General features: G+C 57.2%; 2 protein-coding genes across 2 annotated transcripts in view; one reads left to right on the forward strand and one right to left on the reverse strand.

The window, feature by feature from the left end:
• Positions 1 to 1,528: 1,528 nt before the first annotated feature.
• LOC119103764 (prostaglandin reductase 1-like) lies at positions 1,529 to 6,096 on the forward strand. The gene is given in 3 exon segments (XM_037227407.1): positions 1,529 to 1,582; positions 4,699 to 4,908; positions 4,910 to 6,096. Coding segments are annotated over 2 exon segments (1,017 nt in total). The 5' UTR covers positions 1,529 to 1,582; positions 4,699 to 4,704; the 3' UTR covers positions 5,723 to 6,096.
• Positions 6,097 to 6,877: 781 nt separating this feature from the next.
• The window catches only part of LOC119102391 (huntingtin), a 15,611-nt gene continuing 4,334 nt past the window's right edge, over positions 6,878 to 18,154 (reverse strand). Inside the window, exons 6-17 of the mRNA XM_037225759.1 lie at positions 17,598 to 17,731; positions 17,123 to 17,301; positions 16,557 to 16,663; positions 15,710 to 15,907; positions 15,263 to 15,298; positions 15,108 to 15,139; positions 14,492 to 14,666; positions 13,172 to 13,380; positions 12,723 to 12,885; positions 12,307 to 12,483; positions 10,952 to 11,041; positions 6,878 to 8,113 (exon numbers count right to left, since the gene is read on the reverse strand). Coding sequence (XP_037081654.1) covers positions 7,988 to 8,113; positions 10,952 to 11,041; positions 12,307 to 12,483; positions 12,723 to 12,885; positions 13,172 to 13,380; positions 14,492 to 14,666; positions 15,108 to 15,139; positions 15,263 to 15,298; positions 15,710 to 15,907; positions 16,557 to 16,663; positions 17,123 to 17,301; positions 17,598 to 17,731 — 1,626 coding nt within the window. The 3' untranslated portion in view covers positions 6,878 to 7,987. The remainder of the gene's footprint in view (positions 8,114 to 10,951; positions 11,042 to 12,306; positions 12,484 to 12,722; positions 12,886 to 13,171; positions 13,381 to 14,491; positions 14,667 to 15,107; positions 15,140 to 15,262; positions 15,299 to 15,709; positions 15,908 to 16,556; positions 16,664 to 17,122; positions 17,302 to 17,597; positions 17,732 to 18,154) is intronic.

Below are 18,154 nucleotides of genomic sequence, written 5' to 3' on the forward strand. Positions count from 1 at the left end.
CGACACGGACGAGGCCAACATCGAGCACGAGGCGCTGGCCTTCGTTGCCGGCTTCGTGGCAGCCAAGTGGAAGCACCTCAATCCAAACATGGGATTGTCGACCCGAGAAGCACCACCCAGCTGTGTGCCAGACACCTGGATACGCACGATTAGTCGGGGTGGCCTGGTGGTACCGTCGCCGGCCTGGATGAACGTCGTCGAGACTTTCGAGGTTGTTTTCCAGCTAGTGATGGGCCGAGGAATGGACCGAGACATTGGTATTGTCGACCGTCTCACTAAGCCTCTGCTGAAAAGTTTTCTGCGTTGGACAAGCGGATCGCACGGAAGCAAGCAGAAGCTGGTGACGACGCGCATCCATCTCCGCCTCAGATGGCTCAATCAAGCTAGGGCTGAGCGGGCTGCTGCCAGGCGCGCAGCCAAACAAGTGCGACAGCGCGTGGACAGCACAATGTGAGCATCGTTGTGCTTACGTGAACATACGTTGATGGGCTTGAATGAGCATCGTTGTGCCTTCTTTTTTTGGTTTGTATGCTTGTGTGTCCGAGACATAGACGGCTCTTTCGCAGAGAACCATTTGGGTTGTTTTAGACGGGTTATCTTATCGCGTATTTCTAGAGCTAAGCTGAAAGTCTATTGTTGTGTTCTCCGCCGTCCACCCGCCCCCCCCCCCCCCCCCCCTGTTTGCTTTATGTACTCGCCAAGTGTGCACAATGGAGTGCATATTGTGCGCAAGAATTGCTTTAAATAAGGGACGGTTAATTAGGAGTCATACGTGTGTACGATGGATTGGCAGGGTGGCGTGACTGATCTGATATTGATCAATGCCACGCGCCTCGACCTTCCGGGGCTTCATAGTATAAAGTCATACGGGTGTACGATGCATTGGCAGGGTGGCGTGACTCATGTGATATAGATAAACGCTACGCGCCTCGACCTTCGGGGGCTTCGAAGTACAGTTGACGCAGTATGCAATGTCCACAATGTCCTATGTTCTACCAGGCAACACGCCACTTCCGTCGTCTCAAACTGCCTCCATCACACCAGTGCGACCCGGCGCGTCATTATGTATACTGCTGAGGTTCAACGCGACAGATCGGATGATGATCCTGGTGCCGCATAGTTCCTCCTTTGGCAGTGGCTGGACCTTGAGCAGGTTCGCCAGCCCGGATTTGAGCAGCTGTGGGCTGGCCAATTTCAATGCATCGCTATGGACTCAATGTTAGGTATCCCCAGCAGGTGGGAGGGGCATGGCACATGGGCTCCCGGTTCCTAGGCCTATGTTTGCTGTTATAAACCCAGCGTGGCAAGAACTCTCTCTTCCATATTTCCTCATCGCACTTCTTGAAGTGCCCTGCGGCAATCACCAGATGCATCTGGTCGTAGGTACACTGGTGCGGCAGACGCAAAGGCAATGCGGAAGGGGCGGGGATGCCAGCCTACGACTTTGTGACGTCACTGTAATGGCGAGGAGAAAGTACGGGAAAAATCCCCGAATGATCATACCCTATTACACGGCCTTGGTCACTAGTGTGTCAGCGCCACAGAGTGCGTCGGGCGCGCGCCGTCGCTATCTAATTTCGAGGTAAGAAGATAAAGTGTAGGTATACATTGGTACCGGCTGTTAGATAAAATTATTGTACATAATTTGTCGTGTTGAAGGCGGAACATATCGTAAATAATCGTAAAACAGGTAGGTGCATGCTCCTGCCTTCAACTTTTAATAACTACGACAGCGAGTCTCCCGAGCACCGCACGCACTCCGCCGCATCGACTCCCCAGCGCCGTTTCTGCCTTGTCGTTACGTAATTGCAATATTTCTGCTTATCAAGAACGATAAAAATGTACGGGCCAAGGTAACAATAATAATGCATGAAAACCTTTCTTGCCGCGTCTAGGTACGTCTATGAAATGGACAGTCCAGAATAGTCCAGAACCTAGCTTAAACCAGCCTAGCCTAACCTAACCTAACATAGCCTAACCTAATCTAGCCTAGCCTAATCTAACAACCTAACCTAACCTTACCTTACCCAACCTAACCTAACCTAACCCAACCCCCATCCTATCCCCTGCAGTCCAGTATCCCATTGACATCCATGTTCCATGCCACATATATGTACCATATTTGAAGTTTTATCTGCCATATTCTCATTTTGCTTTTCATTCCCACCCAAGAACGTAATATTTCCCCACCATGTCAACAAATGTACAAACAATACAGGAGACCCCTTGAATACACAAAAACATTTCATTGGATTCTTGTTACCTTGGCCTTGTGCATTTTTATAGGTCTTAATGTGCAGTAGTGTGATCACACAGTAATGTTGGTGATCAGCATAGCAATGGGCTGGGGTGCTGGTTGGTGATGGGTGTTTGCCGCACCCGGATGTTTGCTGGATGTTCGCTATCATAGTTAAGTTCTAAGGTAAGAGTTATGATGACTTGTTTTACTGATTAATTGCGATATGTTCAGCCTTAAAAACGACGATTGGTGTACAATGCTCTTTTTTAACATGATGTAGCAATGTATACCCTGACTAAAGATATGGTATCCCTAAGATTCCCCCACCTTATGATTATACATGGTTTTTCATATCTCATAAACATCATTGGTGTGTGTTCTTTTAAGGTCAGGTATTTATACTAGTGATGATCAGGTTCCACAAGGGCAAAAGCCAACAAAACCCAAGCAGGCGGTGTCTGAAACTTGGGTGTTTCTTGGTGTTTGTGGCCCCAAGACATTTTGTTCTCCACAAATATATGCTGGAAAGAATGTAAAAAATTCACTCTGTGAGTGACATCAGATGGAGGCAAGCTGTTTCTGCAACTTCGACAGCATCACCCACCACACTCACAACTGAATGAGGGATACTGCCTGCGGGTTACAGCCGAATCTCCTTACCATATCACACAATTTTTCCTCGCAATGCATTCAGTGCCCAGGCCTGTTGCTGCTCACCAGCACATGTTCAACTCGCCTACTGTCCAACGACACCTACGTGATCACACACCGGGCTCGATCCCGCACCCAAAACAACAGCGTCTTTCGGCCTACCAGGGAGAAGCACGGAAGGAAGCACTTGCTTAGGAAGCTGGAAAGTTTAAGAATTGCAAGCAGCCAATTTCTAATGGTCTTTGGCAATCACTGAGACCAGCTTGAGCATGGTGTTTGCTGTCATCTGCTGCCAAAGAATGTCTTTTAGTGCCAGCTGTGAATGTATTGCAAATTCGCTTGGGTTATTTTGTTCTCACTGCAAGCCGTGATTTTAATATTTTTGCTCTCTCCCCCAAGAGCCAAAACTAAATTTCAGGTAATGCAAGGAGGGCTGCGATACGATCCACCACGAATCACGCCGCAAACCGGTAGATGCCGGGCAATTCTCTTGCCTGATCCGCGCCATAATACAAGCACTGCAGCCGTTTTGTACAAAGTTCGCAACATCATCTGAAAACAGTCCGGGTGACAAGCGAGCGATGTGCGTCCAAGTCGTAATGGGACGCAAAACTGCGATGCCGGCAGACTCCCGCTGTGATCAGAGGTCGTCGACGTCGAGTCGAAAAGCGAACGGTTTAACTTAAACGCTAGATCCCGTGACCTTACCTAACCTGACTGTGGAAATGCAGGTATTGTTAGATCCGTGCACTAACAGTTGCGTAGCTATCAAATGTAGCGGTAAAGAAGCCCAGTGTCTGCATAATGGTTTTTCACCCACACATGCATGATATGCGTCATTTCGGAAAATGTGTAAGATTTGACACTTCATCTGACCTAGGTCAACCAGCCAGGCCATATCAATGAGTCATTAGCTGACTAACTATAGCCGCCTCAGCCTTCTGTTAACTAGACTACTTATCATACCTATTGCATGACACTGGTGCTGCCGCGTCTACGCTGCCTCTTCGTTTGCTTCTTGACACTCTCTTCCACTTCTTGGCTGGGAGTGCCGCGAATTGATTTTGTTTCCTGGCGTTAGCGTACGGTTTATTGCATCGTTGCGATACGGGTAATACAATACAATGCAATTCATTTCGATATTCATACCTTGGCAATCTGATAAAAGGACGTGTGCTCCTGGTGCCCCTAAGAGTACGCCTCTGTCCAGAAACCCTCTCCCCCCTGCCTATGAGGAGACCCCAGTTTTGTTGGAGGCACGTTGGAAACTTCTACCGCTGCCTGAACGGAAAATCCGTGGTGCCGCCCCTGCAACCAGTTACATCTGTCCATAATGACGACTTACATAACCCGCGGTAAACTCGGCCTCTCGAAATGTGGCTCGTCATACCAAATCATGTAGTACCTTCTGGTCACTCCTTGCCAGCCGGTTACAAAGATAAAAAGCCATTCCTCTGCCCATGCCAAATGCCGACGGCATTCATGCGACGCGGCCTGTGTTGTGCGACGCGACCTGACTCAAAGCTAATCGTCGATGAGTCAGCGCCGAGCCGCTCCTGGCTAGCCGTCGCAACACCTGGCTAATGGCTGACGTAGTGCCGTCCGGCGCCGACCCTGTGTCGTGCTTATAAGCGCGTCGGTGGCGCAGCCTGCGCTCAGAACCGTTCGCCAGCGATAGTGACCGCTGCGCGCCTCGGCCGACGAGTCGCGCGCGCCCGCTAGTCTCGCCTGACGCCCGACAGCTCGCCAGACCCGCCCGAGTCCGGCAGCTCGCCAGACCCGCCTGACGCCCCACTCGCGCCCGGCAGCTCGTCATGAAGGCCGAGAAGTTCACGCTGCTGCGCCACTTCGACGGCTGGCCGCAGCCGTCCGACTTCCAGCTGGAGTCTGAGGAGCTGGCCGAGCTGCAGGAGGGCGAGTTTCTCTGCGAGGCCGAGTACCTCAGCGTTGACCCGTACATGCGTCCGTACTCGCGGAACCTGCAGCCGCCGACCACCATGATCGGCTCGCAGGTCGGCGCGCGTGCTCGAGAGTCGCTGCGAGCGCTTCCCGGTGGGCAGCCGCGTGGTGGGCGCCCTCGGCTGGCGCTCGCGCTCCGTGGTGAAGGGCGACACGCCGCCGGCCGTGTTCGGAGTGCGGCCGCTGCCCGAGCTGGGCGGGCTGCCCGACTCGTACGCACTCGGCTCCTGCGGCATGCCCGGCAACACGGCCTACTACGGCTTCCTGGAGCTATGCCAGCCGAAGGAGGGCGAGACGGTGGTGGTGACGGGCGCTGCTGGCGCCGTCGGGAGCCTGGTCGGCCAGATCGCCAAGGTCAAGGGCTGCCGCGTGGTCGGCTTCGCCGGCACCGACGCCAAGTGCGACTGGCTCAAGACGCTCGGCTTCGACGCGACCATCAACTACAAGACGTGCCCCGACATTGACGCGGCGCTGAAGACGGCGGCGCCCGACGGCGTCGACTGCTACTTCGACAACGTGGGCGGCATGCTCAGCCAGCGCATCCGGCAGCAGATGAACCTGTTCGGTCGCATCTCCGTCTGCGGCTGCATCTCCAGCTACAACGAGAAGACCGGCGAGGAGGTCAAGGTGGAAGTCCCCGAGAAGACGATCCTCTTCAAGCAGCTGCGGGTGGAGGGCTTCATCGTGTCGCGCTGGGACAAGGAGGACCTCTGGCAGAAGGGCGTCCAGCAGATGGCCGCATGGATCCGCGACGGCAAGATCAAGGTGCAGGAGACGGTGACCGAGGGGTTCGAGAAGATGCCACAGGCCTTCATCGGCATGCTGCAGGGCGAGAACACGGGCAAGGCGGTGGTGAAGGCAGCTGCGGAATAGCACCCTGCCACGCCCCCCCCCCCCCCCCTCCTCACACACAACCAGGTCTCGCACGGGTAATAATGCTTCCGGGGGCGTAAACTGTGGAGCTCTTGGCTCATGTACGAAATGTTGCCGTGCGACGACCCACTCGCCAAACGCACAGCACTGTTTCATACCGAATGTGTGCCATTATCCGCTGCATTCAATCCAGAACCATAGGTGTAACATGGACTCGGCTCCCGAAACGTCTGCAAGGCGTTGTACGCCCACTGTACGCGCTGTCGCCAGGTCGGCGCTCGCACGCGTCTCATATTTTGCCGCCGACGGGTTTTCACGTGACTGCCGTATCTGTGAGCGATGATAGCACGGTGGAATACATGCTTCGCAGGCTTTGTCTGAAAGTCGACCAGAGGGCGGGCACCTTCGATATACGATGCGATCAAACGCCAGAAAGTTAGCATTGCCACGAACCCGCAGCTTCCCACTTCGACCGCAACGACGCGCGACGAACACCAGGCTCCGATGTCAGGCGCGTACCGCGACGAAGGACGGTACCGGCAGCGCACGCGGCAAACAGGCCGTCCCCTCAAAGCGTCGTCCGTTGGAAGCGAGAGTGCCCGGTGCCATGCGGGCGGCGATCGCTCGGACGCCCGGTAGCGACTCGCCAGGTCGTGACCTCTAGGATGCGACCGTGACGTCATCGCCGCCGTAGGGGAGGAGGGGAAGGGCGAAGGGCGACGAGCTGGGCGGCAGAACCGGACGCGTACATTGGATGCTTGTACAATGCGGGACTCGCAAAGTCGCGATTTGGAGCGCACGTTTGACTTGTCTGCATTGGTCTAGTGGCTTCAATACTTGTAACTGCACTCATCAAGCGAAGGCCCCAGCATCGCGATGATAGCCACCGAAGGTCTCCCGTAACAAACCTCAAATTTGACCAGACTCACGTTGCAAACGAACTTAAAGCAGAACTTCCGATCGCTTTCGCATGCAACGTGTTGCAGGTACATCTTTTTAACATGTGTTGCTTTGCAACGACAGGCACAACGAGGATCAACCGATGAGGTTGGAAATAACACACCGTCTTCGTTCTCAGAAACATCGCAGCGTGCCCGGCTTAGCAGGGAGCATTATTACTATCACACTGCGACCACAGCCACATGAAACAGTGCGTCGGACACGTTCCACACACACACACGTATATTGGCTTTCAGCGAAAACATCGGCACCACCAAAACGTACGAGAGCACATAATCCCGTTGGTTTGTCACACGCCACACGCGCCACGTCAGAGGGATAATTGAAACATGCTACCCCAACAGCCCCTAGCGTGGCTCACCAGTCATTGTTCGGGTAGGGCACTGCACTGCCCACAGCTAGAGAGGAATTAAAGAGAAACCGGGGGTTAGCCAGCGTCGTCCGACAAAGTACGACCAGGCAGCGGCCATCACTCGCTGTCAATAAACGGGCGTGTATCACAGCACCAAACAAACGTGGAATGTATCGGACGTGCGTCGGAAACACCATTCGTCTCATGTCGTGCGGACGAAACACAAACACCGGTCCGGGCAGACGGCACGAATAAAGTACGGGGTTAGGTAGGACACGAGGTACAGAACCCCTCACTGTCTCTCGGCGCCGCCACAGCGGCACGCGGGAGTGAGAAGTACATGTGCCGCATCGCGCACGTGAAGACACGACTGCTGCCGCCCCGCCTGGCACACGAGCGAGTAGGCCCGCGCGGCACGGGGACCTCGTCGCCACGACGGGCGTCTGGTGACCTGATGACGCGTGCCGCAGACCCCGACAGGACGGATGCCCCATGATCTGGCATCAGGGAGCGGTCTGCTCCGCAGCGCAGCGCAGGACGCCCCAGGACGGCCATCTTTAGCACCGCGCCTCGCAAGACCCCACGGCGCACGTGAAGACTGTGCCGCTTCGAATACTGCGGAATTACTAGTCATGCTTATGTCACCCCACAGATCTCCTGTAACAGGTGAATGGAGTAGGCCCATTCCTAGAATAAATATAACATTTTTCTCCGTTGATAAGCTCCAGTTCTGTCCCAATTGGTGCATTCATATCAGTACATTGGCACGGAAGGTGACACAAGTGAACATAACCCTGGCCTCGCACCTATACGATGAATCACGCCGTTCGCACGGCTCACCAAAGATGACCTACGCTACGTGCGAGAAACGGCCGCACAATCACAACGATAACACCTCAATGTTTCTCAAAACTAGGTATCTATCACAGGAGCATGCTAGACCTGGCGAGCCCTCAACCGCTGGCTTCATCAGTGCTGCCATCTGTAAGCGACAGCAGGAGCCGTTTGTACGTGGGGTCGCCGCCGGAGGCTGGCGCCTCGATGGCCGCCAAGAACTGCCGCCGCTGGGGCTCCGACAGCTGTAAACGGAACACCGGTCAACATCAATCCGCCTGCCCCGAGCTGACCCGACCGCACCAGCGGGGGCGCTCGCCGCCGCCGCCGCTCCCGACGCCTGCCGACACCGCCGGCGCCGCCCCGACAACGCCGCGTCACCAGGAGACGCGGCCGGCGAGCCACGACAGCGTAATCGGCCGAGTCCCGGCGGAAGGGAGTGTGCGCGTCAATCCGTGGAAAACAACTGGCAGTAGCCGTCGTCAGTGCTGAACAGCCAGTGATCGTTGATGGTTAGTTTCAGCTATAAACATCATGCAGGCATTACGTTTCCGTCAATGGTACGCGACACGTTCCGTCTGTCGGCACGTGTCGCCCTCGCGTCGGGGGCCGGGTGCTGGCGGTCAGTCACCTCTGTCGGTGGCACAGCTGATCGAGGCCCCACCACAGGTGTCGGCACCCGGCCCCCAAAGGGGAGAACAGCCGGACGCCGCCGCCGCGTTGGAGCGCGTCATCAGCGAGCACAGCCGACTCAGGCCGGTCCGAACACGTCCCGCGAGTGCCGCGCCATTTCGAGGTCGCTCAAAAGCGGTCATCGTGTGGTCACGCACACCCGCGTCCCATCCACCCAGCGCGATCTGAACCTACAGTGAGAGCCGCGAGAGTTGAGAGCACTCGTGGTGCAGCGATAACGAAGCGTTCAATGCACAGGTAACAAAGTGTGATGCACCGATGACAAAGTTCAGTGCCCGTGAGGGTGTCGTGGTGATGATAGCTAATAAATTTCACGCTGGGTCTTGAAATGTACCTACGAGGAGCCCATTCACTAAGCAGGGCTTGCTGCCAAGCGTACTCCCGGACCCAGTGACATTAGTGAGGTACTCGCGCATGCTAATTTAGATGTCCGCAGTGATCATGAAACACGAAGAATGTTATGCATGAAACGAGTAACAAAAAGATGGCTAAAAACAGCCATGATTCCATCAGCTTCAGATATGTTGGGACATTTCATACGTGTAAACGAAATGCGTGCGGATGATTATTCTTACGATGTTTTTATTCTCGGATATCAACCTAGGAAACAACACAAAACTATCCCGGGAAATATGGGATCCTTATATTGTTCATTAGCTTAAGGCCAGGACAAGATGTACATAAGCTATAATTACAAGTTGAAAATGAGGTCCTGGAACCTAGAAGCATGCATTGCATTATATTCAAAGAGCCTATATACAGAATCAAATGATGTGGGAAGCCGTCTAGTCGCGCAGTTATGCGCTGACGCAAATAGATGTGATTTGGTAATATGCTAGTTTCCAAAATTTTTACTGTTTGAAAACAGTCTCCGAACTTTGTAGAAGGTATACAGTTCTGTCAAACACGAAACTTTTTTGCGCCCAGTTGAACAGGAATCCAAGGTCTTTCGTTAATTTTACTAGTGACGAAACGAGCAATGCAGACAGACGACGTAGACCAGAGACACAACTTTTCCTTCAAAGGCAACCCGCAGCCCAGCCCGCCCCGGCCAGAAAGGGACCTAATTCAAAGGCGCAGAAACGTTTCAAAAAGTGTGTGTGTTGGGGGGGGGGGGGGGGGTACTCAGGGTGTACTTCAGGAACTTTTTCTGGAAAGTAAGCGCGATGACCGAAGGTGTGCGTGCGTGCGTGCGTGCGTGCGTGCGTGCGTGCGTGCGTGTGTGTGAGTGTAGAGATTAAGGCTGTTATCGCTCTTTATTCAAATGTCACGGTTACTATGCAAGATATTAATCTAGATCTGTTTCTCAGTGGTGCACAATCTCGCCCATTCGACTCATCTGTCATTCAGCAAATGAGACTGTCCAGCTTCCCAGGATTATTCGTCCATTACAACATTCTTTCCTAGGGAGGCGAAATTCCACGACCGGGTAGGTATTTCGGGTCATTCAGGAGGAGCCTGCCTCCTCAGGGTGGATACCAAGATACGGCCTGTACATATGCTGGTGAAAATTTTGAAAGCAAATCGATGGCTCACAGTGCGACAAACTTTTCATACACTTTTATCTTACTGACTGCTTTTCAAGAGATAAGACTCGTCGCAGCAGTTTAGGCGGAAACAAATTCGGAAGCTTGAAACTGCCAAAAACAATGCGACAAAAGCCATAAAACCGAAGATTCTCCTTTACAAACCAAGTCACAGAATGAAGGCCATTCTGTCATATATTCCTTATCTGGGCTCTGCTCCCGCCCACCGTCGGCGGCCACTGCCCTGGCCGGCTGTTTCCCGCATGACTGACTGCGAACTGATCGTACGGCTGCTTTGCTGCATATTTCTGGATCAGCATTACTACTAATAGGTGTGTAAGACATACGTCAAACACTGCAACGGTATTTTTCGAATTATCTTCCCTTACACCACACCGCCGCGGAAAAGGCCTCCGGGAAGCTGCCTGCCTTACGTATGAATTGGCCGAACGGACATCTATTGCCCATCATTCCACGTAGAGGGCTTGATCTACTTTTGTGTGTGGGCCAGGCCGTAGTCAGAGCCTTGCCAATGGGGAACACAGACAAAAAAGCCTCTGGTTGACAAAAGCGCCTTTTGTGGTGAGCCCCGCTCCCCAAAGAAAACACTTATGGTGACCCCCGTTGTCCGACCCTCACTGCACTTGAAAAATAAACCATTATTGGCTTGCACTACCCCCACCCCCACCTCCACCCCCACGGGTACATCAATTTCGTACATTTTGGTCTGTCGCTGATCGCTGGTCTGTCACACCGCGCCACCGGCAGCTTAAAATACACTTTGCGCGGCTCACAATGTTTGGTGCCGGCCCTTCCCTTCCCCCGCGCATGCAGCCCCCACGCGTGCCGTGCAGGCGTGCGTACCTGCGAGTAGAAGTCTCTGGCGGCCACCAGGAAGACAGCCGCCAGGTGCGGACACTCGCTTCCGGGCAGATCCACCTCGTCCCCGCAGCGCTGCGGACGGACGTCGGCCCACGGTCAGACGCGACCCGGTCCAGGTCACTCAGCAGATGCTCAGAGTGACCCAGCCCAGGTCAGCCAGCAGACGCCCGGACGTGACACGGCCCAGGTCAGTCAGCAGACGCCCAGACGTGACCCGGTACAGGTCAGTCAGCAGACGCCCAGACGTGACCCGGTACAGGTCAGCCAACAGACGCCCAGACGTGACACGGTACAGGTCAGTCAGCAGACGCCCAGACGTGACACGGCCCAGGTCAGGCAGCAGACGCCCAGACGTGACCCGGTACAGGTCACTCAGCAGACGCCCAGACGTGACCCGGTACAGGTCAGCCAGCAGACGCCCAGACGTGACACAGCCCAGGTCAGTCAGCAGACGCCCAGACGTGACCCGGCCCAGGTCAGTCAACAGATGCTCAGAGGTGACCCAGACCCAGGTCAGCCAGCAAACTCTCAGACGTGACCTGGCCCAGGTCAGTCAACAGATTCTCAGACGTGACCCGGCCCAGGTCAGTCAACGGATGCTCAGAGGTGACCCGGACCCAAGCCAGCCAGCAAACTCTCAGACGTGACCCGGCCCAGGTCAGTCAGCAGACTCTCACACATGACCCGGTCCCAAGTCAGACAGCAGACGCCCAGACGTGAGATCGGCAAACGGCGAACGGCCTGGCGAGGTCAGCCGACGTGTGGACTGGAGCGTCGCTTCAAACCGGCGAACACACGGGCCAAGGTTGGGAAGTGCGGTTGGCGGTGACTGTCATGAGACTGTCATGACTGCCATGTCATAACTGTCTGTCATGGCTGTCACGAGACACGGAGCACTATCTCGAAAACCTTCCAGGATAACTTTAACGAGTGGTCCATCGCGCAGTCCGCCAAACATTGACCACGCTCAGATTCCGCAGCGCAAACAAGGGAACAACTGGGCGGCAAATGCCTTGGAGAGAATCAAAGAAACATAGAGATTATGTCCGAACAAACGCGATTTTTCCATGCAACATTCAGTACCGCAAGGCGTCCTGCTCCATGAGTGCAGGGCAAACGCTACGGCCCCATCTAAACAAAAGGAGGAAAGACGGGACCAATACATTGCATGTAACACAGCTCGCATTTGTCATATCACGCTCCTCACCCTCGCCACAGCCCGGACGTGAGCTACCGACCGTGGCGTCCGCCCCCGCCGTGGGGCAGCACACGAGGTGCGCCCCCCACTAAGCACGTGCGCCACGTCGGCGTCCGCGTCCGTCGCGCGGCGTGCGTACCTGCAGCAGCGGGAAGGCGGCGCGCAGCCAGGGCCGCCGGCTCGCGCCCGCCAGAAAGCAGGCCAGGCGCCAGGTGGCGCGCGCCGCCGGCCGCACCGTGGCGAAGTTGGGCAGGCTGAAGAGCACCCAGTCCCGCAGCAGCGCCTCCTGACTCTGCGACACGCACGCCTCGAACACCTGGAGGCGGGTCGTGTCACTCTCGGCTGACGGGTGGTACGTTGGGCCGACACACAGCCGCCGGCGGCGCACACAACACGGCCTGGCAAACAGTCACATTCATAACTTTAGCGACTCCGTGAGCCTGGCCGAGCAGGTTTGTGTTTGGGGCATCTTTAGGTCCGTCCGTTTCAGCGGTGTCTGTGCCTCTACGTACAGCGTCGCGCGGCTGCAGACCCCGAGAGGTCACTGCGTCGCACCTGGAACACGGTGTCGGCCAGGGCCGGCGCGTGGCTCTGGTGGGGCGAGATGAACTCGCCGATGACGCGGTTCATCAGCTCCGAGGGCGGGCAGAGCCGCAGCAGGCCCGACGTCGTCGTGCCGCACAGCACCGTCGACAGGAAGGCCGGCGAAGACTTCATCCTGGCGGACGCGCGAGTCGCTCGTCACGGCACAGCCGCATGGCCGGGCGGCCTCGTCCAGCTCCCGCCTTACGTACGGTAAGGTACACCGGCAACGCCTTACCGGATGATCCGCGCGTGAAATACGCCTACAGCGAGGACAGCCGTTCCTCTGAGACGCACATATCCCCACTCACTCGGGCACTCCGCCTGCTGGTGAACTGGCGCGTGGGAGTCAACGCTAAGGCCAGCGGATCACTGTGAATCACTTGACCAACACGCCACGGAACCTGACGAGTCAGCCTTACTTGGTGAACACGACGGAGTACTTCTCCAGCACGTGGACGAACATCTCGGGGCTGAGCTGGCGGGTCGGCACGGAGAAGAGGCAGGCGGTGAGCAGGGAGAGGGCGTGCAGCTGCTGCGGGCCGCGGCGCTGGCGCAGCTGCTCCACCGCCAGCTCCAGCGGACCGGTCGAGCCGCTCACCACGCCGCACACCACCAGACGCTCGATACCCTGCAGCACGGGACAGGGAGGTCAGCAGATCACAAACCACCAGACGCTCGATACCCTGTAGCCTGGGACAGAGGGATCAGCAGATCACAAACCACCAAACGCTCGATACCTTGCAGCACGGGACAGGGGGGTCAGCAGATCACACACCATACTCTGCAGCACGGGACAGGGGGGCCAGCAGACCACACCACACCCTGCAGCACGGACAGAAGGGGTCAGCGAGATCAAACCTAACCCTCGCCATACGCTCGGATAACCCTGCAGCACGGGACAGGGGGGTGTCATCAGATAGACACACCATAAACCCTAGCAGTATGGGACAGGGGGTCAGCAGATAACAACACATACCCTGCAGTATGGGACAGGGGGGTCAGCAGATAACACACCATACCCTGCAGTATGGGACAGGGGGGTCAGCAGATACACCACCATACCCTGGCAGTAATGGGACCAGTGGGGCTCAGCAGATAACCAACCATATACCTGCAAGTATTGGACAGGGGTGTCAGCATATAACACACCATACCCATGCAGTATGGGACAGGGGGGTCAGCAGATCACACCATACCCTGCAGCACGGGACAGGGGGGTCAGCATATCGCACACATACCCTGCAGTATGGACAGGGGGGTCAGCAGATCACACACCATACCCTGCAGCACAGGACAGGGGGGTCAGCAGATCACACACCATACCCTGCAGTATGGGACAGGGGGGTCAGCAGATAACACACCATACCCTGCAGTATGGGACAGGGGGGTCAGCAGATAACACACCATACCCTGCAGTATGGGACAGGGGGGTCAGCAGATCACACACCATACCCTGTAGTATGGGACAGGGGGGTCAGCAGATCGCACACCACCAGACGCTTGACACTCAAGGGCAGAACACGGAAGCGTCAGCAAATGAAATACCACCAAACGCTCTATAAGCTGCAACCCAGCTGGCGTCAGCGGTGAACAACGGTTAGAACGTTAAGCCTACGTCACAAAAACAACCCCAGCCACAAAATTCACCAGCGATCCTTGCCGCTCTCACCCCATACCCCGCCCGCATGCCTGACATTCTGCCCTGCCTCGTCCTCCCCCCCCCCCCCTGCCGCCCTAACCTTCATGATCGCCTCGTAGAGGGCGGCGGAGCGCGTGGCGCCGGCCAGGCTGATAGCCAGCTGGAGCACGGCCGGCGAGAACTCGGAGTCGGCCGGGCCGTCGTCGTAGTGCTGCATCACGTACACGGCCGCCGCCCACACGGCCAGGTCGTAGTCGTCGTTGTATCCCGGTACGCTGTGGACGGAGGGCGGTGAGCGACCCGGGCCGGCATGGAGCAGAGCCTCCCGGGACTGTCTGCACGCTGCGCCGGCGGTGATCCAGGCCGGACTGCGACAGCGACGGCGGTGATCCACGCCGGACTACGACAGCGCCGGCGGTGATCCACGCCGGACTGCGACAGCGACGGCCGGACGACAAACAAAACCCGATATACACGGGCATTAGGCCGCACAAACAAACAGGGACAGCGAAGGACGCTGTTCGCGACGTGACGTGAAGCTGTCCGTGACAGCAGGTGGTGCTGAACAGGCGTCGTGCGGTCGGGTCAGGTGCGTTGTAGCTGCTGTGGGACGGGGACGCATCGACTGCTCGGCTCACGTCGGCCGGCCGGACCACGAGCGGCCCGCCCCACCGCACGGCCGTGTGGCGGACCAGCGGCCAGCAGCGTCGACTCACGTGGCGATCTGCTGCAGGCCGAGCTGGATGAACTCGACCAGCGGCGGCAGCACGGCGCTGCTCAGCTCGCCCGGCCCCAGCTGCAGCAGGTAGAGGCAGCCGTGCAGCGTGGCCACGCGCGCCGGCGGCAGCGTGCAGCGCAGGCCCTGCTCGGCCGCGCGGCGCACCGTCTCCACCACCGTGGCCTCCCTCTGGCGGCCGGGTGACAAGGTCACACATGTCTGCTATGCGGCTATGTCTCCCACGCAGACTGTGGTGGGTGGCCGAGTGCCCAGCTGGGAGCTAGACTCGAACCTCATGACCTTCCGCACATGGCCATGGGGATGACACGCCCCCGACTGAGTCACGCCGTCCCCGCGGACGGTGGCGACGACTCGTGTCGGATTCGGCCGGCGTCACATGGCTTACGAGTGTCTAGCGTCACTTGGAACGCCTAATAGGAGCCACCCACTGTAACGAACCAGGCAGAAAAGTATCTCATCCCCCCCCCCCTCATCCATCCAGACTTGACACCGGCCATCTCACAGATGGTCCACCCCCGAAGCTGGAAGCACCGCCCTGCCCACATACCCAGTCCAGGCCGGCGGTCGCCGCTCACTCACCGAGTCGAGGACGGCCGCCGCCTTGCACAGCCCCAGCACCAGGTACTGCAGCATGACCTCGTCGTCGATGGGGTGGACCTGGTAGAGCGCCACGCAGCCGGCCAGCAGCCACTCGAACTGGGACCGCTCGGTCAGCAGGTCCGACAGCAGCACCGCCGAGCGCACCGTCTCCGTCAGCAGCGGCAGAGGCACTCCCATCTGGCGGCGGCCGGCACAAGTGTAGTTTCCAGAGCACGCCGCGCTCGCCGGAGATAACGAAGCCGAGCGTAGGAACGCCAAAAAAAACCGAGACACGTCCAAGTAGGAAGTGCGTGGGGAAACTCAAAGATAATGTTCCACATACGATTGGAGCACACATTAGATATGATGAAATAACCTCACGTTTAACTGCTGGCATGCTGTTACGTGGGAAAGTCTGCTCTGAACAACGAAATTTCTCTAGTTAGTAAATATGCTCCTCAGCACCTCGCTGTTTGATTACGTCATCGTACCTCGCACAACATCGATTGGGAGCAAATTGACGGCCGTCACACCCGGAAGTCGTGCTCACGAACGCCAGCTATGAAGGACTCGACAATGATATTTTTATCGGCCTTGATCGCTGCAAGGCCAATGGAATGGCAAAATTTAAACTGATGCCATTTTGGCGTCATGGATGCCTGGGTGACCTTAAAACAGACTCCCCCAAAATAGTCTATACAAATTCTAATAAGAAGGGCAGGACTATAAACTGCACCGAATGATCTTCAAGATGGCTATTTCAGTTGCATCCACATTCTATGGTGACGGTATCCCGAGAGGGCGGTGCGCGGCCCGCACCTCAGCGCGGCGGCGACACCGCACTGACCTCCGGCGCCATCCACTGGGCGTACAGCTGCAGCAGGAACACCAGGCACGAATTGATGTCGAGCCCGGCGGCCGCCAGCGCCGCGTCCCGGCCGCTGTGCGCCCCGTCTGCGACACAGCGGCGCCGCGAGCGTCAGCGGGCGGCGGAGTGGTGGAGCTGGCGCTGCACGTGCGGTCATTACCCGGGCTGTGACCCCAGCCAAACCGCCAGGCAGAAGCCCGCGCCGGGCTGGTCACCCGCTTCAGTGCCGGGGAAGGCGGACGCTCCAGTCCCCAGCGTGAATGGCAACTGCGCTCAGTGCATGTGACTTCTCCTACACCCTGGTTGGCTGCATTCAAGTTCGTCAAAGTGAAGGGTCAATGCTATTGGCATTGGACTGATTCTTTGGTAGTCAGAACCAACCACTTATCCTGACTTCGAGGTAGGCAGGAGAAGTGGGGCAGATACCAGGAAGAAAAGGGCAACAGAAAAGTTCTTACAGTGTCCCTTGAGTTACCGTAACCAGCGCGTTTTACACCCCCACGGCGAGGGAAGCAGGGTGGCGGGGGGCGGCTGGCAGCGCTCACCGTTGCCACTGATGACGCCCTGTAGGTATCGCAGCGACAACTGCCCGTGCCCGTACAATCCCGCGTCATGGCGCCTCTCCAAGTTTAGCTGACGCGCGAACGACATAGATGGCAGCAGCGGCGACTCGTCAACGGCGACCTCCAGCTGTTGCAGCGTGTGATGCAGGTGCAAGATAGAGCTGCGGGGATAAACCAAAAAACACGTTTAATTTATAGAAAAACTGCAAGATGCAAACGCTTCTTCTAAGATATTTTCCAACGTCTAATCCAACGCAAACCATAACAAATTACAGTGAAAATCACAACCACACACCACGACGTCCACCGCGTCGCATCGATCAACCCCGACTAAAACCGCACCGACCTAACACCACCCATCCACACGCATCGCACCGACCTCACACCACCCATCCACACGCATCGCCCCGCCTTGTCATGAGCAGACCTGGCCGTGCGCGGCCGGCCACTGGCCCACCTGCCCGGCACGAGGACGATCGGCTGGTGGCGGGGGTGGTGCAGTGTCGCGCTGACGCCCGGGTGGCCCGGCACCATGGCCGTCAGCGTCTGCAGCAGCAGCGACGTGATGCCGCGCACCGCCAGACAGTTGGTCTGCCGACGACACGAACACGGAGGCCGCCGTCAGCCGCTGGGCTCGGAGCACAGCGTCTCCGAGGCTGCACGGGGGGCGCTCACCGCCTCCGAGGCCGCGCGGACTGTGGGGCGCTCACCGCCTCCGAGGCCGCGCGGACTGTGGGGCGCTCACCGCCCCCGAGGCCACGCGGCCTCTCAGACACCGCCGCCGTGTGGACAGGTCTGATGCCGCTGCATTATACTGACATCAGGGGAGAGAGGTAGCTTCGATGACATCACTGCCACGTTCCGACTTTAATGAACTCGTTGAGCGCGGGCGCTCGTCCCAGCACACGAAGACCCAACGCAGGATCTGAAGGCTGGTCCAGCTCCTGCACTCTCCCTGGCTCTCCCGCGCAGCGCACTGTCACACAGCAGGCGTGACGCGCGCACTCGAAGGTC

This window comes from Pollicipes pollicipes, unplaced genomic scaffold, assembly GCF_011947565.3.
Source record: "Pollicipes pollicipes isolate AB1234 unplaced genomic scaffold, Ppol_2.1 Scaffold_5724;HRSCAF=6776_pilon_pilon_pilon, whole genome shotgun sequence".
Classification (NCBI taxonomy): Eukaryota; Metazoa; Arthropoda; class Thecostraca; order Pollicipedomorpha; family Pollicipedidae; genus Pollicipes; species Pollicipes pollicipes.